This window comes from Salmo salar, chromosome 07 (genome assembly GCF_965601325.2).
Source record: "Salmo salar chromosome 07, fSalSal1, whole genome shotgun sequence".
In the NCBI taxonomy this organism is placed as follows: Eukaryota; Metazoa; Chordata; class Actinopteri; order Salmoniformes; family Salmonidae; genus Salmo; species Salmo salar.
In genome coordinates this window covers 52,140,001-52,163,292 of record NC_138297.1, presented here as the reverse complement: position 1 = coordinate 52,163,292, position 23,292 = coordinate 52,140,001, and the positions used below count along the sequence as shown (strand labels likewise).

General features: G+C 43.0%; 2 protein-coding genes across 3 annotated transcripts in view; one reads left to right on the top strand and one right to left on the bottom strand.

Moving 5' to 3' along the window:
* The window catches only part of hcls1 (hematopoietic cell-specific Lyn substrate 1), a 32,123-nt gene extending 25,171 nt beyond the window's left edge, over nucleotides 1-6,952 (top strand). Inside the window, exons 24-38 of one of the 2 annotated variants that reach the window (XM_082977196.1) lie at nucleotides 646-697; nucleotides 1,565-1,645; nucleotides 1,847-1,920; nucleotides 2,495-2,624; nucleotides 3,941-4,051; nucleotides 4,153-4,207; nucleotides 4,325-4,435; nucleotides 4,540-4,650; nucleotides 4,740-4,795; nucleotides 4,936-5,005; nucleotides 5,125-5,273; nucleotides 5,342-5,551; nucleotides 5,674-5,848; nucleotides 5,941-6,009; nucleotides 6,186-6,952. In XM_082977196.1, the coding sequence (XP_082833322.1) occupies nucleotides 646-697; nucleotides 1,565-1,645; nucleotides 1,847-1,920; nucleotides 2,495-2,624; nucleotides 3,941-4,051; nucleotides 4,153-4,207; nucleotides 4,325-4,435; nucleotides 4,540-4,650; nucleotides 4,740-4,795; nucleotides 4,936-5,005; nucleotides 5,125-5,273; nucleotides 5,342-5,551; nucleotides 5,674-5,848; nucleotides 5,941-6,009; nucleotides 6,186-6,319 (1,588 nt within the window). In that variant the 3' untranslated portion in view covers nucleotides 6,320-6,952. 2 annotated transcript variants of the gene reach the window in all.
* Nucleotides 6,939-8,468, bottom strand: LOC106609405 (protein LLP homolog). The gene is made up of 3 exons (XM_014208200.2): nucleotides 8,352-8,468; nucleotides 7,646-7,876; nucleotides 6,939-7,567 (listed from the first exon to the last, which is right to left on the bottom strand). The coding sequence occupies exons 2-3, from the start codon at nucleotides 7,863-7,865 to the stop codon at nucleotides 7,398-7,400; spliced, it is 390 nt and encodes a 129-aa protein (XP_014063675.1). The 5' UTR covers nucleotides 7,866-7,876; nucleotides 8,352-8,468; the 3' UTR covers nucleotides 6,939-7,397.
* Between the last annotated feature and the right edge of the window lie 14,824 nt (nucleotides 8,469-23,292).

The window sequence follows — 23,292 nt, the reverse complement described above, 5'->3', positions numbered from 1 at the left end:
ATTTAGCATTATTTATTGCTTACGCATTCAAACCGCATAATCTACTACAATGTATGGTGAACACAATACTGCTGGGAAAAATGACTACTCAAAAACGTATTCTTGTTGTCTGTTGTCCCACTACACATCTTGTAACTCACTTGTCCTCTGTTAACTTCTATTGTAAATGACCTTGTACTGTGCTGTATAGATTGAATTGTCATGATGATGATACGTGTTTTTCAGCACAGCCCACTGAGAAGTATAGGGCTAGATGTGTACCAGTTATTTTCAAAGGGGACTAGTTAGAACAAAGCAGGTGAAAAGATAAGACAAATATTGGATAAAGACAAGTGATTTATGACCTGATGAAAATAACTGGTGCAAAGTAAATCTAGTCCTTTAAGTGTCGAATCTCTGTATGATCAGTGTTGGTTACTCTTGGGCTATTTTTTAAATGAAATATATTGGGAAAACAAATGGATGTTTTATTACGGAATGAGAATCTGTGATTTTACTAATTAACAAACATGATCGTTTTGAGTTGTGTCCAGCTTTGATACAGTAGCAAGTCCGTAGCTACTTGCATATCATCGGCCACGCGCATTATTTCCTATATCAACAGTTTGCGCGACTCTCTCCTCTCGCTGGTTTAGACTTGTGAAGATATACATTTGTGACATTATTACATCAAGGAAAGTTGTCTGGCAACGCAAAGGTACGTGTAATTACCATGAAATAATGTTTATTTGTTTGAATGAAGTATTTATCACCGTGATATTAGAATTTCTAAACGTGTCTTTCAGGAAGTTGTAGTTTAGTTCTGTACTGATCTCATCGGCTACCGTTATGTTATATTGTTTCAAAGTTGAATCAACGGAAGGTCTAGCCTACTTGGAAGATATAAATAGTTACTGTGTAAATTATAGCCAACTTATGTTTAGTTTTACTAGTAAGTGCACTTTCAGACAATGCACGCATTATCACGCATCAAACAGGTGACTTAATATCAGCCAGATGGTTCCTTTTATCACCGTTATTCTTTTATTCAATATTTTTGTATTACCTTGTTACCAAACCAAAATGCCAAAAGCATGTCCCTCAAATGTACAACCTTGTGATATATGCACAAATACCAGACTTTGAATGTGTAACTGACTGCAGTTTGTGTGGTACAATCAGGTAGCTGTCCCCAGCTGTAAGATACCCACCACTTCCATGAGGTTACTTTGTGTTTTGTTAAACTATTAATTAATGATGATAGTGTGTTATTTTATGATGAGAACACTGCAGCTCAGTGCTGTATAAATAACTCCACTTCCGTTTTTGTGACCTCAGCAGAATGAGACTATATACTTGTGGTTAGCTGTCAGTTTTTCCACTGACAAAGGGGAAATGTTAAATGCCTTGAAGCTTATTTGTATTTGCAGGTACAGGTGATTGTTCACAAGGTACATGCAGTGTTCACTAAAGCAGTGTTTCTCAACTTGTTTTTACACCAGGGACCAACGAGCTGTCGTCCCTCTTGTGTTTACACTATACTTAGACTTACAATACAAATCTTCTGTTTTGTTTCTCTTCCTAGATGTGGAAGTCAGTGGTGGGACACAACGTGAGCTTAAAGGTTGCAGAGGGGGACGACTGGGAGACCGACCCTGACTTTGAGGTTAGCTGCTGGGATGGAGGAAGCGAGGGTCCTTACGGAGCTAGTGTATTTACTAAGGCACTCTCTAATTCATATTTTCTCCCAGTGGAATTCATGTTTTGTTTATGCTTGGTGCGTAACCGCCTCAGTCCTGTTTTCAACGACACCTTGGTCTTCAGACTACAGTTAGGTGATGAGAAGGACTTGGGTTCTGTGTTTCAGAATGATGTGTCAGAACAGGAACAGAGATGGGGGGCCAAGACCATTGAGGGGTCTGGTCGAAAAGAACACATCAGGTAACCATTGAACAGTAACTGGGGGTGGGTGGTCAGCCTGAGATGACCAGACCAGAAGTTACACATCAAAGACAGATCACAGTATGATTGGTGTATTATGCCGTTGGAGAGCTATGGGGGATGGTTAGCTCAGCTGTGTATTGTTGCTTTAGCTCTGTAGAAACAGGAAAAGGAAGCGAAAACAGTGTGTAGGCTGTCAAGCAGTGAGTCTTACCAAATATGGGTTGGTGACTGAGTAAATCTAAGGGTTAGCCACAGACTAGTGTAACTATGTAGTCCCGTGGTCAGCAGATAATGTAAAATGGGAATAAAGATATGGAACAAAGTTCTGGTGTGTGTGTGTATGCGTGCATGTGTGTATTTCCCGTGTGGCTCAGTTGGTAGAGCATGGTGTTTGCAACGCCAGCGTTGTAGGTTCGATTCCCACGGGGGACCAGTACGGGGAAGAAAAAAAAATATGTATGAAATGTATGCATTCACTACTGTAAGTCGCTCTGGATAAGAGCGTCTGCTAAATGACTAAAATGTAAAAATGTAAAATGTATTTCCATGCGTGTGTGTGATCCCTGCCCAGTGTATCAGAGCTGAGACAGAAGGTGTCCCAGGAGCATGAGGTGGGGAAGCAGAAGGAGCGAGCGGAGGCTCCCAAGGCCTCTTACGGTTACGGAGGGAAGTTTGGAGTGGAGAAAGACCGCATGGACAAGGTTAGGTTATAACATGTCATCATGTGATGTTCATACACTACATGACCAAAAGTATGTGGACACCTGCTCGTCGAACATCTCTTTACAGAATCATGGGCATTAATAGGTGGTTGGTCCCCCCTTTGCTGTTATAACAGCCTTCACTCTTCTGGGTAGACTTTCCACTAGATGTTGGAATATTGCTGTGGGGACTTGCTTCCATTCAGCCAAAAGAGCATTAGTGAGGTCGGGCACTGATGTTGGGTGATTAGGCCTAGCTCGCAGTCGGTGTTCCAATTCATCCCAAAGGTGGGGTTGAAGTCAGGACTCTGTGCAGGTCAGTCAAGTTCTTCCACACCAAAAGGAAAGGGCCTTCCCCAAACTGTTGCCACAAAGTTGGAAGCACAGAATCGTCTAGAATTTCATATGCTGTAGTGTTAAGATTTCCCTCTACTGGCGCTAGAGGGAAAACATCCCCAGACCATTATTCCACCTCCACCAAACTTTACAGTTGGCACTATGCATTGGGGAAGGTAGCGTTCTCCTGGCATCTGCCAAACTCAGACTCGTCCGTCAGACTGCCAGATGGTGAAGCGGGAATCATCACTCCAGAGAACGCGTTTCCACTGCTCCAGAGTCCAATGGCGGCGAGCTTTACACCCCTCCAGCCAACGCTTGGCATAGTGCATGGGGATCTTAGGCTTGTGTGCGGCTGCTCGGCCATGGAAACCCATTTCATGAAGCTCCGGATGAACAGTTATTGTGCTGATGTTGCTTCCATAGGCAGTTTGGAACTCTGCGGTCCCGTTCGGTGAGCTTTTGTGGCCTACCACTTTGCAGCAGAGACGTTGTTGCACCTAGAAGTTTCCACACTCACTTTAACAGCACTTACAGTTGACTGGGGCAGCTCTAGCAGAGCAGAAATTTGACGGACTGACTTGTTGCAAAGGTGGCATCCTATGATGGTGCCACGTTGAAAGTCACTGAGCTCTTCAGTAAGGCCATTCTACTGCCAATATTTGTCTATGGAGATTGCATGGTTGTGTGCTTGATTTTATACACCGGTCAGCAACAGGTGTGGCTGAAATAGCCAAATCCACAAATTTGAAGGGGTGTCCGCATACTTTTGTATATATAGTGTATTTCGCTCATAAGGTCTTCAGTCGAATGCAAATAACACACCAAGCATAAGGCTTCCTCTAGTGCAGTGCTGCTCACCCCAAAACGTATGCTGTCAGACAGTACAGTTGTGTGTGCTGACCTATTGCAACTTTTATGGACAGTTTATCAAAAGCTTGTTTCCTGTGTTGATGTATTATGTGTGTGTAATTACCCAGGGGGCAGTGGGGCATGGCTACGTGGCACAGGTGGAGCAGCACTCATCCCAGACTGATGCAAAGAGAGGATTCGGGGGGAAATTTGGAGTGCAGAAAGACCGTGTGGATAAGGTGAGGAAACTATACACTTACTGACAAATACAAAGATATCACAGGATTTGATGAACAGGGTGATCGTTCTGGTGATGAACATTCCTTCTCTCTTCCTGTAGTCTGCCATGGGTTTTGAATACAAGGGAGAGGTGGAGCAGCATGCATCTCAGAAAGGTACAGGCTTAAGGAAGTCTAATACACATACTTTCTGATTTCCAAGTAAGTCGACTGCATGTTGTTATCCTACCCAGCTACTCCTGGCATACCTCTCACCCTGCTTTTATCTTTCAGACTATTCAAAGGGTTTTGGAGGGAAGTTTGGGGTGGAGAAGGAGAAAGTGGACAAGGCTGCCTTGGGATATGACTACAAGGGAGAGACAGAGAAGCACCAGTCTCAGAAAGGTTAGAGTGGTACTGTACTTTGGGCTGTTTGTAGGTACAAACGTTTCATATTAGATTTATAATTCATATTTGAAACAACCTCATCCTTCACTTTCCCTCACCAGACTATTCAAAGGGTTTTGGAGGGAAGTTTGGGGTGGAGAAGGAGAAAGTGGACAAGGCTGCTTTAGGTTACGACTACAAGGGCGAGACAGAGAAGCATGAGTCACAGAAAGGTCAGTTACTCACAGTTGTAACCACAGTTGTGTTTGTAAAAGTCAAGGACCATGTCCACATTAAACTGACCTTTGATCTCCACGTTCAGACTATGCCAAGGGCTTTGGGGGACGCCATGGCATTCAGACAGACCGCATGGATAAAGTGAGTCTTTCTTGATCCTCAAGACTCAGGATGACAGTAATTCTTGACGCATTTTACATTGACCTGTACAAACACACTCAGGTTATGACGTTTACTCATTGATTGGAATTATGGTTCCCCAATCCCCATTCACTCTATAGAGTGCAGTGGCCTTCACAGACATGGAATCCCCTACCTCTGCCTATGAGAAGACACTACCATTGGAGGCATGTAAGTATGCGCTTTATAGTTCCTCATAGAAGGGCTAAAGTTGTTCTGCTTGCTAAACATTTAGTTCTCAAGTTCAAAGAGGAAAATACGATTTTTGCTTTTCTGGTCTGTCTGTGCAGCAAGCGCAGGGGCAGGCAACCTGAAGGCTCGCTTTGAGAACTTGGCTCGGTCATCAGACGAGGAGAACAGAAAGCGAGCGGAGGAGGAGAGAGCCAGGAGACAAGCTAGAGAGAAGAGAGAGCAGGAGGAGGCACGACGCAGACAACAGGTACTGCAATAAAAATGTTACTCCAATAAACATGCACACACTGACAGAGCGGTATGTATCTCTTGTAGGAACAGAACAGCAGGGAGGAGGAAGCAGAGCAGCATCAGCCTCCACCTGTTGAAGAGCAGAGACCTCCACCTATTGAAGAGCAGAGACCTCCACCTGTTGAAGAGCAGAGACCTCCCCCTTTTCCAGAGGCCAACAGGAAGCCCCAACCACCACAGCTGCCCACTGCCAGGGCATTGCCTCAGATACCAAGAGATGATCCTGAGCCAGTGGTAAATATCTGATTTAATTCAATGCAACTCACTGATGACATAAAAACTGCCATTTCTTCTTCACTGCAACGTTATAAAATGATTTGGTGAAATGCACACCTACTCCTTTTCTGTGGTCTCAGGAGGAAGAGGAGGAGGAGGAGCCAGACTATGACCAGCCCCCGTGCCTGCCCCCACGGTCAAGTGACCTGCTGGAGGCGGAGCCACCTCAGGAGCAGACCCCATCAGAACCAGAGCAGGAGGATGAGGGAGAGTATGAGGATATCGCACCAGTACCTTTCCCAGAACCTGATCCAGGTCAGTGTGCCACACCCAGTGGGGTAGAGGGGTTGGGTAACCCATTACTGTGTCATATCAAAGACTGACCCTTCCATGTGTTCTCTCTACAGCTGTGGATAATGACTATGAGGACCTGACATGCGGTCAGACAGCAGTGGCCATTTATGACTACCAAGGAGGTAGGTAGCCTACTGTATCAATGACTGCGTTGTGATATATCGTTGTGTCATACTGTGATGTTGTTTCTTCCATTGTGGATTAATACAGAAATCAATGCTAAACATTGCTCAACACAGAAGTCTATAAACCCTTTCGGAGACAAAATCCTAAACTAATGTTATTCTCACACATGAAGAGGCAGATGATGAGATCTCCTTCAACCCGGATGATGTCATCACCAACATAGAGATGGTGGACGAAGGCTGGTGGAAGGGACAGTGTCATGGACGCATTGGACTTTTCCCTGCTACATTCGTGAAAATGATGTAGTGAGCGTGCCTATACAGTCTCCAACACACAGACATAAACCTGAGCCCATAGGACCTGTGGGTCTTTCCACAGGGGGAACATCAGCATATTGATCCTATCTGACAGGTATAGTTTGATTGTGCCATGGGAGCATCTCAATTGCATACTCCTCTATCCTCACTTTCTTAATACCCATTGGAGGAGGTCAGAGGGGAGGGACCTCTGGCTTTCTCATCCACTGGGTTTTGAGGTAAGGAGAAGACGCAAGGAGTATACAATTGGGATTCTCCTCATGTGTTTTCTAGTCAATTGATTCATATCCGGCCAGTAGTCATGATATATAACGGATAGTCATTGTGCTTCATATTGCTCAGGGTGGGATGCAGGCCTTCCCCTTATAAACGCTGATTGCTAAATGTTCCAGAATATTCTCATACACTTGCAATTAACAGGATTATGTAAGACATTTAGCTATGGAATGTTTTGTTTAAAAACAATTAACTACAGAGAATTGTATTTTGGCTATTGATGGAATCCTTAACTTGAATTACATTGTCATACTTTGGAAAAGCATAATATCTGAAACACCAGGTTAAAAAGGTTCTTTCTAGAATCAACTGCATGTAATCAATAAAATGTATTAATGTACAGAAACACATTTATTTACTCCGTGACAGCCAGAAGATTATATGGACAGTTTGTTGCATGTATAATGAATGTCTTTGTGATGGGCTAGGCTACAGGAAGAGGAGCAAATCAAACAGGAATGGAGCTACCAACAACAGGTAGTAGCATTATTGGGGTAAAATGTAAAGAATCTACCATCTTCTGTATACCACAGCAATAAGAAAACATGGCTTTCATTCAAGTGAAGTATGTCAATGCAGTATTATACTGCCCAACAACACACAACTCTGTTGTTTCCTTTCATACATTAAAATGAGCTTACAGACAATGGGTTGCACAATATAGATCCTTTGCCTCATATCACCATTTAACTTGAACACAAGGCACGCAACTCAAGTCCACAAAGATCATGTATCAATGCTCATGTGTGTGTCACAGGTTCTAAGTCAGAAGTCCTTTGGTTTTCTCCAGGCTACCAGGCAATGCCCTTCTTTTTTTTGTTGGCCTTTCCTCCTGATTTCTTTGTCATGCGTTTGCCTTTCAGTTTCTTGGCCTGTCGTTGGCTCATCCATGTTGGGTACTGTCCGTGCTCGTCCAATTGGGTCGTCTTACTGCGCTTGCTGTCCATGTCCATCTTTCCATCTGCAATGCAAAAACAAAAGGTGTCAAAATTCAGACATCGGAAACGATACAACATGCTTGATCTGTGTGTGATCTCACCATCTACTTCCTCTCCCTCCATGTCTACATCCACTTTCTTCTCTTTTATCTTGTCAGCTGACACCACTGTAGCTATGTCCTGAATGTCATTCATGGAGATCTCTCCTGTGCCACCGTGGGCTAAGGCTTGCTTCAGCCGAGCCAGTTCCTTAGGGGCGTTCTTCGCTCTCTTCACTGCACGCATCTTCCTCTTCCATTTGCTTCGCAGACTTTTGGCCATTTTAAGGTTTTCTGAAAGACAGGGTTACATAATGGAAACACTGATCCACTTGCATAAGACATCCCGGCTGGCTTTAACTATAGTTCAGTGACAGTCTCTGCAGAGCCTAGCCATACATACGAGTGAGTTCTTGGCTCATGTAAACAACACTCATGCCATCAACTCCCATCACGCCACGTCTAGCCCAAATCCCCCTCAATCATAAATCGAGGTTGTTGTATAATTAATCATGATGAACTGTCGTTAAACTGTCAATGATTTTAATGCCTTAAAATGTGCAAGACTCAACATAAACAGGCAAGTTTGCTAGCTTTTGGCTAATGTGGCTAATAGCTAGCTACATTGCTAAAGAAAACGGATTGTTTTAGAACAATCGATCGGCCTATCCCATTCAATGTTTTTGTACTTCAATAACTAGTATTCGGTATACTCAATTTACTCCTATTGATGGTATTGTAAATAATAAAAGACTGTTAATTAACATACATAGACGCAGATGTATCTTCCGTACAGTTGATAAGCAGGCAGCACACACGTGTTAGTATTTTTGACAACCGTAAAGCATGTCAGACAGTCGTAATGTTGGACACATTTGCGACAATTTACGTCCTCTTCATTTACTATCATACTGTGAACTAGTATTTATTTAATCGAAAACCTATAACCTACATATTTAGTGTGAAACATTATCAGTGGTGGATAACTGACGAACTGTCTGTCTTCTGCACTTTATTCTCAATTTATCGATACGCATTGTCAGCTATTATGGTGCAGTTCGCAGTTCTTCCAGGAGATGGCGAGCTCATTCTATACTGCAAGCCAAAGCGAACTAAGTCTCATTGATGATCATCCAATTATCCACAAATTCACATCTGCTCCAGAACAAATGTGTTGAACCACTTTAACCTCTGTCTGCAAAAACAAATGGCAAACAAAAAGCAAAGTGTGAGTACAGTAAATTAGAAATTATATGTTATACCATCACAACAATTGAATGATCTACAACCATTCAGGATAAATACATTATTGTTGGCATGGCATGGTTGAAATGTCTTTGTATTATTTCGAATGGAGAATTTGCAAGACTGCAGTTTCTTCTGAGACTGCACGTCATCAAGCTAAACCCATGAGACCGATTGGGGTGTAAAATCCAAGGGCAGTGACGGAAAAAAGTATTTGATCCCCTGCTGATTTTGTACGTTTGCCCACTGACAAAGAAATGATCAGTCTATAATTTTAATGGTAGATTTATTTGAACAGTGAGAGACAGAATAACAACAAAAAAATCCTGAAAAACTCATGTCAAAAATGTTATAAATTGATTTGCATTTTAATGAGGGAAATAAGTATTTGACCCCTCTGCAAAACATGACTTACTACTTGGTGGCAAAACCCTTGTTGGCAATCACAGAGGTCAGATGTTTCTTGTAGTTGGCTACCAGGTTTGCACACATCTCAGGAGGGATTTTGTCCCACTCCTCTTTGCAGATCTTCTCCAAGTCATTAAGTTGTCGAGGCTGACGTTTGGCAACTCGAACCTTCAGCTCCCTCCACAGATTTTCTATGGGATTAAGGTCTGGAGACGGGCTAGGCCACTCCAGGACCTTAATGTGCTTCTTCTTGAGCCACTCCTTTGTTGCTTTGGCCGTGTGTTTTGGGTCATTGTCATGCTGGAATACCCATCCACGACCCATTTTCAATGCCCTGGCTGAGGGAAGGAGGTTCTCACACAAGATTTGACGGTACATGGCCCCGTCCATCGTCCCTTTGATGCGGTGAAGTTGTCCTGTCCCCTTAGCAGAAAAACACCCCCAAAGCATAAGGTTTCCACCTCCATGTTTGACGGTGGGGATGGTGTTCTTGGGGTCATAGGCAGCATTCCTCCTCCTCCAAACACAGCAAGTTGAGTTGATGCCAAAGAGCTCCATTTTGGTCTCATCTGACCACAACACTTTTACCCAGTTGTCCTCTGAATCATTCAGATGTTCATTGGCAAGCTTCAGACGGGCATGTATATGTGCTTTCTTGAGCAGGGGGACCTTGCGGGTGCTGCAGGATTTCAGTCCTTCACGGCGTAGTGTGTTACCAATTGTTTTCTTGGTGACTATGGTCCCAGCTGCCTTGAGATCATTGACAAGATCCTCCCGTGTAGTTCTGGGCTGATTCCTCACCGTTCTCATGATCATTGCAACTCCATGAGGTGAGATCTTGCATGGAGCCCCAGGCCGAGTGGATTGACAGTTCTTTTGTGTTTCTTCCATTTGCGAATAATCGCACCAACTGTTGTCACCTTCTCACCAAGCTGCTTGGCGATGGTCTTGTAGCCCATTCCAGCCTTGTGTAGGTCTACAGTCTTGTCCCTGACATCCTTGGAGAGCTCTTTGGTCTTGGCCATGGTGGAGAGTTTGGAATCTGATTGATTGATTGCTTCTGTGGACAGGTGTCTTTTATACAGGTAACAAGCTGAGATTAGGAGCACTCCCTTTAAGATTGTGCTCCTAATCTCAGCTCGTTACCTGTATAAAAGACACCTGGGAGCCAGAAATCTTTCTGATTGAGAGGGGGTCAAATACTTATTTCCCTCATTAAAATGCAAATCAATTTATAACATTTTTGACATGCGTTTTTCTGGATGTTTTTGTTGTTATTCTGTTTCTCACTGTTCAAATAAACCTACCATTAAAATTATAGACTGATCATTTCTTTGTCAGTGGGCAAACGTACAAAATCAGCAGGGGATCAAATACTTTTTTCCCTCACTGTATTTTAGCCCCACTTGGGGCATGACCCTACATATAGTAGGCCTCCACTCTTCCCCAGAAGATGTGAGTTGAGCCCCGCACTTTTCCAGCTGACCTCCTCAGCTCCCTGCTCACTCAAGTGGAGGCCAACCAGCCCCAACTGCTCCCTCTTTCCTCTTCACATCCCAGAGGAACATTCTATTCATTGCAGCCCCTCCTCAGCCCGGCCCCTCAGCTTCTGTGAGCTAAAATAGCAGCTTAGCACAGCAGGAGCCATGCCCGGCGAGAAGGTCCTGTCATCCCCATAAAAAAAGATCCAGGATGGACAAAAACCTATTTGGAGCTTTGGGTCAAATTGGGGTTCCTGGTTCACCTTCAAAGTAAACAGTTGGTGGGGAGAATACAAACTCAGGCACTGACCCTGGCCTACACCCACAGTGGGGGTTGTCAAAAACCTTTTTTTTGTGAGATGGAAAAAAAGAGGGAAAGAAATGGGAAAACAGAAATCCCTCATACTGACCTGGGCCCAGATTCACAAAACACTTCTTACACAAAAACATCAACTTTTTTGTTGTTGTAATTTTACCCCCTTTTCTCCCCAATTCTGTGATATCCAATTGCACTCCAATTGCGGTCTTGTCTCATCGCTGCAACTCCCCAACGAGGCGAAGGTCGAGTCATGCGTCCTCTGAAGCATGACCCGCCAACCACGCTTCTTAACACCCGCCCGCTTAACCCAGAAGCCAGCTGCACCAATGTGTCAGAGGAAACACCATTCAACTGATGACTGAAGTCAGCCTGCAGGCGCCCGGCCCGCCAAAAAGAGTCGCTATAGAGCGATGAGCCAAGTAAAGCCCCCCTGGCCAAACCCTTCCCTAACCCGGACTACGCTGGGCCAATTGTGCGCTGTCCTATGGGATTCCTGGTCACGGCCGGTTGTGACACAGCCTGGGATCGAACCCCAGGCTGTAGTGACGCCGCAACACTGCAATGGTTTTCATACTAACTTCTCAAATATCTTCTTACAAATCTTCTTAAGATGTTTGTTGCGCGGCAACTGATTTAGCTAGCTATCTAGCTAGCAATGGCAATCATGTTAGCATATTTCGTACAGAGATTACTGTTCTAAAACATGTTCTTGAGTTTAAAATAATCAATACTTAAACTTTCAGATGAAGTTTGTGAGTGAATTAAACATGTTCAATTGCTTTCATGAGTTTATTCTCTCACAGCCCTGAGTTTAAGACAAGCTATCTTGGAATTAAGAACATTTCCAAAAGTTTTATTTTCAAGAATCTCTTCTTAACTTTTTGCTTAAGGAGAAAAGGAGAAGAAATAGCGCAAGAACATTTCCAATAACGTTTTGAGGAATAGCAACTGTTTAACTTTCTTCTTCAGTCTATAGTTAAGGAAAAAAGGTCAGTTAATAAGACATTTGTTCTTAAGAAGGTTTTGGGAATCTGGGCCCAGGTGACATCGCCCTTGACAACCAGCTGAGGTCCCCGTACCGATGGTGGTGTTAGTGTTTTGACTTCCCCAATTAGGACCCTATTACTGCGTAGAATGGGTCTGTGTGTGTGAAGAGTAATTAAGTCCCAGGGCATCATGTTCAGAAAGAGGCAGGGTCTAAACAACACACACACACACACACACACACACACACACACACACACACACACACACACACACAGGAGAGCAGGTGGCACCGACTTAAGAGGGCTGTCCTTTCAAGGAAGACAAAAAGGAAAGCCTCGTCTGTGACTGAATGTAAAAGGCTTATAGACTCTTCTGCCAAGTTAATAGAAATATTCTGCATTTGATACCCAAAAGCAGAGTTGTATTCCTTACAAGTTTAAATGGTATACATACTAATATAACAGTAGTTGTATTTGTACTCAGGTCTAGGTGTGTTCAGATGAACAGTAGGAATCAAAGTTATCCTATTGGCTACTACAACATAGTATAAAGTCCTAAACATAGTCCTAAACATAGTTATAAACTCCTAAACATAGTTATAAAGTCCTAAACATAGTCCTAAACATAGTTATAAAGTCCTAAACATAGTCCTAAACATAGTTATTAAGTCCTAAACATTGATATAAAGCCCTTTGCCTCTTTAAAAAGCAGATAAAATCTTACTTGGCAAATTCTTGTGAGCATGAGCGATAGCCCAGGACATTTGACAGACTGGCCTCTTCTTCCAAATATGCTTGTGGATCCAATACCCAGTAGTTACCCATCCAAAAAACAGGCTCCCATAAGTTAAAACACGTTGATGGAGCGATTCCCAAATCCATAGTGAGAGATATGAATTGGCAATCAGTGGCCAGGCACTGGGGGCTGCCTTTAGCATTCAGGTCAGGACTGACAGACCGTCTGTTTCTGTTTTCTGAGAACAGTTCTGTTACTGTGCAGCACACCTCAAAGCCTCACTCTGCTGGATTCAGATGTTGTTGAATAGGCTACTTTGCATTTGGTTTCTTATATAACCATTTATATGGATCACCACTTGCAAAGACAGATGTATTACACTGACAAGGTTATATGACATAAGATGACTCAACGATATTAGAAATAAAATGTTGTTTATACAGGGCTTTGAGATTTCAAACTATTCCAGATTTTCACATTAAGTGATATTGCAGTGGTAAGACACATTGGTATTATAAAGTATTCAATAAAAATAATGATTGTAGTGCATCTAATTTGAATATGACCAGAATGATCTAAGGGAGCATTTGGTGTAGTCGTAGAATTCATTATTGTGATGTTTTGTTTTAGCAGATGCTCTTTTCCAGAGTGACTTACACGAGCAATTAGGGTTAAATGTCTTGCTCAAAGGCACAGACAGATTTTTCACCTAGTCAGCTCAGGGATTGGAACTAGCAACCTTTCGGTTACTTGCCCAACGTTCTTAACGGCTAGGCTACCTGGCGCTTATGATGTGTAACGGGAACCTGTTGAACCAGGCACTGTGGAATTGGAGGGAGGGAGGTGAGTGTTTACCTAGACTACCTCGTCTCCCAGGGTGATGGATGGTGCAGGTTGAGAGACAAAGAGAAAAGGACCAAGCCCACATGAGCAGACAGGTATTTGACCTCTGCAAGGAAGAAATACCTCCTTATTTGCTGTTTAGCTATATGTGTTATATCCTTCCAGTGGTAGAAAAAGTACCCAACTGTCATAAATGAGTAAAAGTTAAGATACCTTAATGGAAAAGGACTCAAGTAAAAGCAAAAGTCACCCAGTAAAATTTTACTTGAGTAAAAGTCGAAAAGTATTTAGTTTAAAATATACTAAAGTATCAAAAGTAAAAGTAAAAATAATTTCAAATACCTTATATTAGGCAAACCAAATGGCACCATTTTCTTGTTTTTTTAATTTACTGAAAGCCAGGGGCACACTCCAGCACTCAGACATAATTTACAAACAAAGCATGTGTGTTTAGTGAGTCCGACAGATCAGATGTAGTAGGGATGACCAGGGATGTTCTCTGTTTAGTGAGTCCACCAGATCAGAGGCAGTATGGATGACCAGGGATGTTCGGTTGATAAGTGCGTGAATTTGACTATTTTCCTGTCCTGCTAAGTATTCAAAATGTACTTTTGGGTGTTAAGGAATATATGTGGAGTAAAAAGTACAATATTTTCTTAAGGAATATTTTCTTAGTGAAGTAAAAGTAGTCAAAAATATAAATAGTAAAGTAAAGTACAGATACCTCAAAAAACGACTTAAGCAGTACTTTAAAGTATTTTTACTTAAGTACTTTACACCACTGTATTCTTCCATTGTTGAGGCTCTTTTCACAGTCAGTTCTCAGTTTTCATTGAACATTTATGTGGAATTGCTTTATATTTCCATAAGGGATTAAGTAAATCATCTTTGATGATTTACAAAATGAAATTACTCACATTTGAAACGATTTAAAAACGTTTTTTGAGGTTTGTGTATTCCAACAATTTGCTGTTGACATCATTACTAATCTGATTTTATGGGTCCCTTTCGATAAGGAGCCTATATACTTTGCACTAAATAATGACATTTAAAGCCCTGTGTGTGACTAAGAGGCCCCTCCAGCATCTGAACTCTATCTACATCACTAGCTCTGTACTGTAGCATAATCATATTGATTCCCTGAGTCCATAAGATACAGCTCAATGAAACAACTCCCACTGAGAAACAAGAAAAAACTAAAATAAGAGCCACTGTTTGAATCAGAGACCCCCAAGGGGCACACACACACACACACTCCTGACAAACACACAGCCACACTCCTGACACACACAAATACACCGCCAGGTCTGCAGGCAGGGTGTCTGGGGAGACGGAGTGTAGCAGAGCAGCAGTCTTGGGGCCTGTCCTTTCCCCCTGCCGGGGTAGTGTATTTCCATTGGACTGTGTTGACTGTGTGTTCCTGTGCCTGCGGCTGCTACAGGGCCAGCTGAGCTGCAGCTCCCAGAGAGCTTTGCTGTGGAGCTGAGCACATATTACCCAGCCACACTTGGAAGGAGATTGGCTGTGAGTCGCTGTCTTGTCCTCCTGCCCCCCTGAATCTTTTGCACGTGGCCTTGCTGTTCTTTTAGGTCTCACTTCACATATAACAGGCTGGCTGGCTGTTACTCTACTTGTTTCGTTGACACTGTTAGGGAGAGCTTGGGTTGTTCAGTGCCACATCTAGTACATGTAAACCAGCATTATAATGAATGACTAATGGAGCAAATCTTGAAGGTCTGGAATCACACACCCCTTTCATCCTATGATTCTTGGACGTTTTGCATAATAAATGGGTCACTCTGGTCCTTGGGTATGCCTTAGAATCATATATAAACTATCGTAAAGGAATCCAACCCATTGGACGTTAGTTGAGAGTCACTCAAATGTACACTACTGTTCAAAAGTTTGGGGTCACTTAGAAATGGCCTGGTTTTTTAAAGAAAAGCACATTTTTTGCCCATTAAAATAACATCAAATTGATCAGAAATACAGTGTAGACATTGTTCATGTTGTAAATGACTATTGTAGCTGGAAACGGCTGTTTTTTAATGGAATATCTATATAGGCGTACAGAGGTCCATTATCAGCAACCATCACTCCTGTGTTCCAATGGCACGTTGTGTTAGTTAATCATTTTAAAAGGCTAATTGATCATTAGAAAACCCTTTTGCAAATATGTTAGCACAGCTGAAAACTGTTGTACTGATTAAAGAAATAAAACTGGTCTTCTTTAGACTGGTTGAGTATCTGGAGCATCAGCATTTGTGGGTTCGATTACAGGTTCCAAATGGCCAGAAACAAAGACCTTTCTTCTGAAACTAGTCAGTCTATTCTTGCTCTGAGAAATGAAGGCTATTCCAATGCGAGAAATTGCCAAGAAACTGAAGATCTTTTACAACGCTAAGTGCTACTCCCTTCAAAGAACAGCGCAAACTGGCTGAATAGAAAGATGAGTGTGAGGCCCTGGTGCACAACTGAGCAAGAGGACAAGTATATTAGACTGTCTAGTTTGAGAAACAGACGCCTCACAAGTCCTCAACTGGCAACTTCATTAAATAGTACCCGCAAAACACCAGTCTCAACGTGTAACAGCCGTCTTCATGAAGAGAGGACCAAGGCGCAGCGGGTTGCGTGCTCATCTTAATATTTATTTTAAATAGACTGTGAACACGAAAAACAATACACCAAGAAACGACGACAGGAAACAGTTTAGCAGGCTATACACAACAACAGTGCTAAAGACAACTACCCACAAAATACCAAACCCACACATATTTAGGACTCTCAGAGGCAACTAGAAACACCTGCCTCCAATTGAGAGTGCAGCACCCAATCCTAAACATAGAAAAACTAGACAGAACGTAGAAATACATACAAAACCACGTCCTGACCAAAACTAATACAATTACTCCCTCTGCTGGTCAGGACGTGACAGTACCCCCCCCCCCAAAGGTGCAGACCCCGAATGCACCTCAAAAGAAAACACAAAAAAACACAAACAAAAATATCCCCCTAAACTAAAGGGAGGGAAGGGAGGGTGGCTGCCGTCAACGACGGCACCTGTGCAACACCCCCCCTCCCGAACCCACCTATACTGGAGGTGGCTTTGGCTCCGGCCTACTGTCCTCCAAGCTGTAGACAGAGTCTCTTGGCTCTGGACCGTAGGCAAACACACTCAGTTCCGGGTCGTAGGTAGACTCATTCGGTTTCGAGCTGTAGGCAGACTCACACAGTTCAAAGTTATATTTAAATTAGCTCGGTTCCGGGTCGCAGGCAGACTCACCCGGTTCCGGACAGTGGGCCGTCTCCCCCGGTGCCGGACACTCTGGACGAGGCACTGTTGCCGGACACTCTGGACGAGGCACTGTTGCCGGACACTCTGGACGAGGCACTGTTGCCGGACACTCTGGACGAGGCACTGTTGCCGGACACTGGACGAGGTACTGTTGCCGGACACTGGACGAGGTACTGTTGCCGGACACTCTGGAAGCCTGATGCGTGGGGCTGGTAGTGGAGTTACCAGCCTGGGGACACGCACCTCAGGGCTAGTGCGAGGAGCGGGAACAGCCTGAGTAGGACTAGGCTGACTTATTGGAAGCTTGATGCGTGATGCTGGTACTGGTCGTGCCAGACTGGAGGTACGCACTTCCGGGTCAGCACGAGAGGCGGGAACTGGACAGACTGGGCCATGGAGGCGCATAGGTGGTCTTGCTCGCACCTCCTGCGCAACCCGTCCTGGCTGGGTGGAACTAGCAGCCCTGTACGAGCGTGGTGCTAGTACAGGGCGAACTGGGCTGTGCAGGGGCTTGATGGTTACCGTGCGTAGAGCGGGCGTAGGGTAGCCTGGTCCTAGGAGGCGTACCGGCGACCAGACGCGCTGCACAGGTATCCTCCTACCAGGCTGGATGCCCACTCTAGCACGGCATCTGCGAGGGGCTGGAAAAACTCGCACTGGACTGTGCGTACGTATGGGCGAGATCGTGCGCACTTCTTCATAACTCAGCGCCCTCCACTCCATACGTTCCTCCCTGTAAGCACGGGTAACTGGCTTATGGCTCTTCCTTGGCCTAGCCAAACTACCCGTGTGCCCCCCAAAAAATGTTTTTGGAGGTGCCCCTCATGCTTCTCCCTCAGCGCGTACATGGCCTCATAGCGACGCCTCTCTGCCTTGGCCTTCTCTATCTCTTCCCTTGGGCGACGGTATTCCCCAGCCTGGTGCCAAGGTCCTGCCCCGTCCAGAATCTCCTCCCAGGTCCATATCGAATTCCCATTGCTCCTTACTCCGCTGCTTGGTCCTTTTGTGGTGGGTAGTTCTGTAACGGCTGTCTTCATGAAGAGAGGACCAAGGCGCAGCGGGTTGCGTGCTCATCTTAATATTTATTTTAAATAAAGACTGTGAACACGGAAAAACAATACACCAAGAAACGACGACAGGAAACAGTTTAGCAGGCTATACACATAACAGCAGTGCTAAAGACAACTACCCACAAAATACCAAACCAAACACACACCTATATATAGGACTCTCAATCAGAGGCAACTAGCAACACCTGCCTCCAATTGAGAGTCCAACACCCAATCCTAAACATAGAAAAACTAAACTAGACAGAACGTAGAAATACATACAAAACACAAACCCTCTGCCACGTCCTGACCAAAACTAATACAATTACTCCCTCTGCTGGTCAGGACGTGACACAACGTCAACAGTGAAGAGGCGACTGGAACACAGGAGTGATGGTTGCTGATAATGGGCCTCTGTACGCCTATGTAGATATTCCATAAAAAATCTGCCGTTTCCAGCTACAATAGTCATTTACAACATGAACAATGTCTACACTGTATTTCTGTTCAATTTGATGTTATTTTAATTGACAAAAAATTTGCTTTCTTTCAAAAACAAGGACATTTCTAAGTGACCCCAAACTTTTGAACAGTAGTGTATTTATTCCCTCAAATTAGTAGGAGTAGATAACGGACCATACAGCCAAACTATAATTGAATCAGTTCAGCTCACAGACAGATGGGCCAAGGCAACCGTGGCATTTACAGCTGAACATTCCAAGCCCGCAACAATACAACTGGTTTACTGTATCTCGCCAAACAATAAATAGACTCATTAATAAATCAATCTAATTCTGGACAAGAAACAATAGAAAAATGCTCATCCCAAGGAAAATGGACTTCATTGGAGCACCTTGCATGCATATTATGAGTAATGAGCACATCAATAATTCATCATTTTCATTATGCTTCCGATTGCGTTGCCCTCAATCATTTGTTTTAAATATACATTGCTGTCATAATCGGCATGGAAGAAATCATGAAGATTTAGACTCATAATGCATTATGAATGTATACTGAACAAAAATATAAACGCAACATGTAAAGTGTTGGTCCCATGTTTCATGAGCTGAAATAAAAGATCCCATAAATGTTCCATACGCACAAAAAGCTTTTCTCTCAAATTGTGTCCACACATTTGTTTACAACCCTGCTAGTGAGCATTTCTCCTTTGCAAAGATAATCCAGCCACCTGACAGGTGTGGCATATCAAGAAGCTGATTAAACAGCAGGATCATTACACAAGTGTACCTTATTCTGGGAACATTAAAAGGCCATTCTAAAATGTGCAGTTTGTCACACAACACAATGCCACAGATGTCTCATGTTTTGAGGGAGTGTGGAATTGGCATGCTTGACTGCAGGAATGTTCTCCAAAGCTGTTGCCAGAGAATTGAATGTTCATTTCTCTAAACTAAGCTGCCTCCAACATCGTTTTAGAGAATTTGGCAGTACGTCCAACCTGCCTCACATCTACAGACCATGTGTAACCACGCCAGCCCAGGACCTCCACATCCGGCTTCTTCACCTGCAGGATCGTCTGAGACCAGCCACCCGGACAGCTGATGAAACTGTGGGTTTGCACAACCAAAGAATTTGTGGGGTTATGGTATGGGCAGACACAAGCAACGGACAACTAACACAATTGCATTTTATCGATGGCAATTTGAATGTACAGAGATACCATGATGAGACCCTGAGGCCCATTGTTATACCATTCATCCGCCACCATCACCTCATGTTTCAGCATGATAATGCACAGCCCCATGTCGCAAGGATCTGTAAACAATTACTGGAAGCTGAAAATGTCCTAGTTCTTCCATTGCCTGCAGACTCACAAGACATGTCACCCATTGAACATGTTTGGGATGCCCTGGATTGTCGTGTACGACAGCGTGCTGCAGTTCCCGACAATATCCAGCAACTTCACACAGCCATTGAAGAGGAGTGGGACAACATTCCACAGGCCATAATCAACAGCCTTATCAACTATATGTGAAGGAGGTGTCACGCTGCATGAGGCAAATGGTGGTCACCCCAGATGCTGACTGGTTTTCTGATACACGTCCATATCTTTATTTTAAGGTATCTGTACCCAACAGATCCATATCTGTATACCCAGTCATGTGAAATCCATAGATTAGGGCCTAATTTATTTATTTCAATTGACTGATTTCCTTTATAGGAACTGTAACTCAGTAAAATCTTTCATATTTGTGTTCAGTGTAATTGTCTGTCTTCTCATTGACGTCACAGTTTGCACACTTGCACGGATTTATATCATATATCTGCCTACAGATGTAGGATCTTAATTTGATCACTCTTTTGTTGCTGAGAATTTTCCTGCGAATGTGCTTTGTGGTTTACAATAATTCACTGAAAACCCACACAAACACACGGTTATATTAACAGTATTTCACTTTTCATGGAGCCTACTTTTGGCTAGTTAATAGCCTAACCACCGATCAAGCAACACTATGGACTAAACATTATAATATTTTTGCTGCAGGAATATTTTGCGGGGACAATATAGGTCAAATTAAGATCCTACCTCTGTATGTCGGTCCCATTAGTCATTCTAACAGTGTCCCAACTGCAGCAGTTGCAGATATGCTAAACATGTCAACATGTTAATGTCTAATCTACATACAGTATTTCCCAAGAGTCCAACAGACTGATTGAGTTCATTCAAATAGCATTCATTTGAATTGTTAGCTTGTTTTCATTTCTCATAATGGTTGTTCATATGCAGCCTGTCTATGAGTTTCCTCTCATCAATTTGGACTCCACAGAAAAGTAGCGGTGCTTGGGTAAAATCACCGCGGAGGCCAAGACCCCCCCCAGTGCATACTGCATGTAACAGACAGTTACATGACCTACAGCATGGTTAAGCAAGTTCATGTTTCCCACATTTTCATACTACTAAACAACTATTGATTTAGAACCACAGAGAGTTACTGCAAGTCGCAAAGAAAACAGGAGCTGCCTCCACTATTTCAACACCATTTCAACTTCAGTATTTCAACATCATCAAAAACACTTCTGCTTAGTCTAATACAGTGACAATTAAAAGATACCAAAAACAATGTAGCTCAATCAACATAAGCTAAATACGATGTGGCTGTCCATGGTTCTGATTTATGTCTGTGTGCGCGTTCGTGCAAGTAGAAAAACATGTTGACTCACCTTACTTGTAGAGAAATACCAATGCCATTCTCCTCTCTTTCATGTTGATGAAACGGTCTATCACTCTGTCTTACAGTACACACTTTTATTTTTTGTTGTCCCAGGCTACCTGGCTAAAATGCTTGCTCGCTAGCCTAACTTCCATTCATGGGCAACGTTAGCTAGTTACCATTAGCCTTCTACATTTCGCTACTGTTTATATTGAACTTCCATCCTCTCAGGTCAGGGGCACAACAATGTATGAATTAATGGTTGGATCAGAATCGCCGTTATAATCATTGGCCAGTACGGAGAATTAAGTAAAAGCCCAAATCCCTATCTCCATCCATGGCCAATTTAGGAAAGGGACAATTTTACCTAGCTAGCTAGCTAGGTAGACACCTGAGAACAACACAATGAGATTGAATAATTCTAGTTGTTTCTGTTAATGATGTATGCTCTCAAAGCGATTTGATAGGAGAGACGCCAAATCGAAGCTGGCTTCCTATGACATTTTTTTTTATTTTGCCAGGACCATTCACAGTTGAGCTCGCTCAGTTTAGCTCAATGCTGATTGGCAAATTTTGTATACTTTTTTTTGTCAAGGGAGGCCAAATGCCCGCTGGCTTCCCTTGCATTCAATGTTATGGGCAGCAACAATGTCATACTTGTTTGGACGAGACAGTATCAGATAGATGGTCTACAAGAAAAGAGACAGAGGGGCGCTGTTTCGCTCCCTCGGATGCTTTCTCCTGTGAGATACATTCTCAGCCTCTTACGAATTTAAGGAAAATTATGAGACCCAGAGACGAAAGAGAAATTATTTTATGTCTTAAAATTACATTTTTTTGTAATTTTTGGGGGGAAGCCTGGCTTCCCTTGGCATCCATGAATACACGCCACTGTCACAGAATAAAAGCTTCCACTTAAGGAACAAAGTACAGATGTAGATCTTAATTTGATCACTCTTTTGTTTCTGAGAATTTTCCTACACCGCAGGAAACGCAGATAAGCTTTGAGATATACAAAAATTCCCTGAAAATGCGCACTAACATCTGGTTATATTAACAGTATTGGACTTTTTATGTAGCCTACTTTTGTCCGGCTAATAGCCAAAGCAACGATCAAGCAACATTATGGACAACAAATGTTCAAATCCTGTTGCTGCAGGATTATTTAGCCAAGACACTATTGGTCAAATTAATATCCTACATCAATAGCTCAAACTGTGCACAGCTGTCCCTGAGCCCTACAATAGGCTACCATTCAACTGAACTCTTTACAATGGAATTTTTGTCACAATTTTTCTCCTGACAAATTGAAATGATCTTGAGAAGGTCTGTTGTTCTGTTTGCTTGCCATTAGTTTGACCTTGGTGAATCCTCCTTGAGATAGTTTTTATTCCTAATTCCCTTTTGGGAGTCCTCCATATGTCTAAGGGATGTATTACTCTTAGCCCAGGCCTGGAATAGGTTCAGAAATCGCTTCAGGAAAATTATAGTCTTAGCTTTATTATTCATGCTGTGTCATGTTCCTCAATGGGCTCTTTCTAGGAATTTATGCATGCATTAAACACTTGGCAACACTCTTTATCTCAACACATTAAGTTGCTCATAAAAAAATACATTTTCATTCAACGCTAATTGAGGAAGTAAAACTGTAATTACAAAATTAAGTAAAAAAATAAAATGTCTTGACAACGTGTATCCCTAGATAACAGCTGCTAAGATTTCATCAATTCCCCGAAATATATACCGAAAGCCACTTAGTCATAAGTCATAGTATTTGAGGATTTTTTTATTTTTTTTTAAGCCTTAACGGTGAATTAGACAATGTTTGTACTGTACTAAAAACTCCCTCTCTCTTTCCCATTGGCATTTTCCATTTTGGTATGTTAGTGTCTCAGTCTGCTGATAGTGGGGGTTCATTGCGGCGTTAAGTGTTGTTTTTGTTAGTCTAATTGATTTCAGGTGCTCAGAGAGAGGCAACGACGAAGGGGGAATGCTAAAATAGGAGCCAATTTGCCAGGAGAGAAATGGCCCCACTGCTAAGTAGGCGTCATGCTTGATACTTCAAACCCAGTGCAGCTCAGTATAGCCCAGGCATTTAACATTGGCTGTTTCCACTCTGTCCATTATAATCTCTGTCAGCACATGACAAGCCCTGCTGTCCCCTTGAGGTGT

Excerpts from the sequence above, each read along its gene's own strand:
- LOC106609405 (XM_014208200.2), bottom strand. The coding sequence starts at position 7,865 with ATGGCCAAAAGTCTGCGAAGCAAATGGAAGAGGAAGATGCGTGCAGTG. Across the intron at positions 7,568-7,645 it reads GGAGGGAGAGGAAGTAGATG|ATGGAAAGATGGACATGGAC; the intron begins GTGAGATCACAC and ends TTTGCATTGCAG.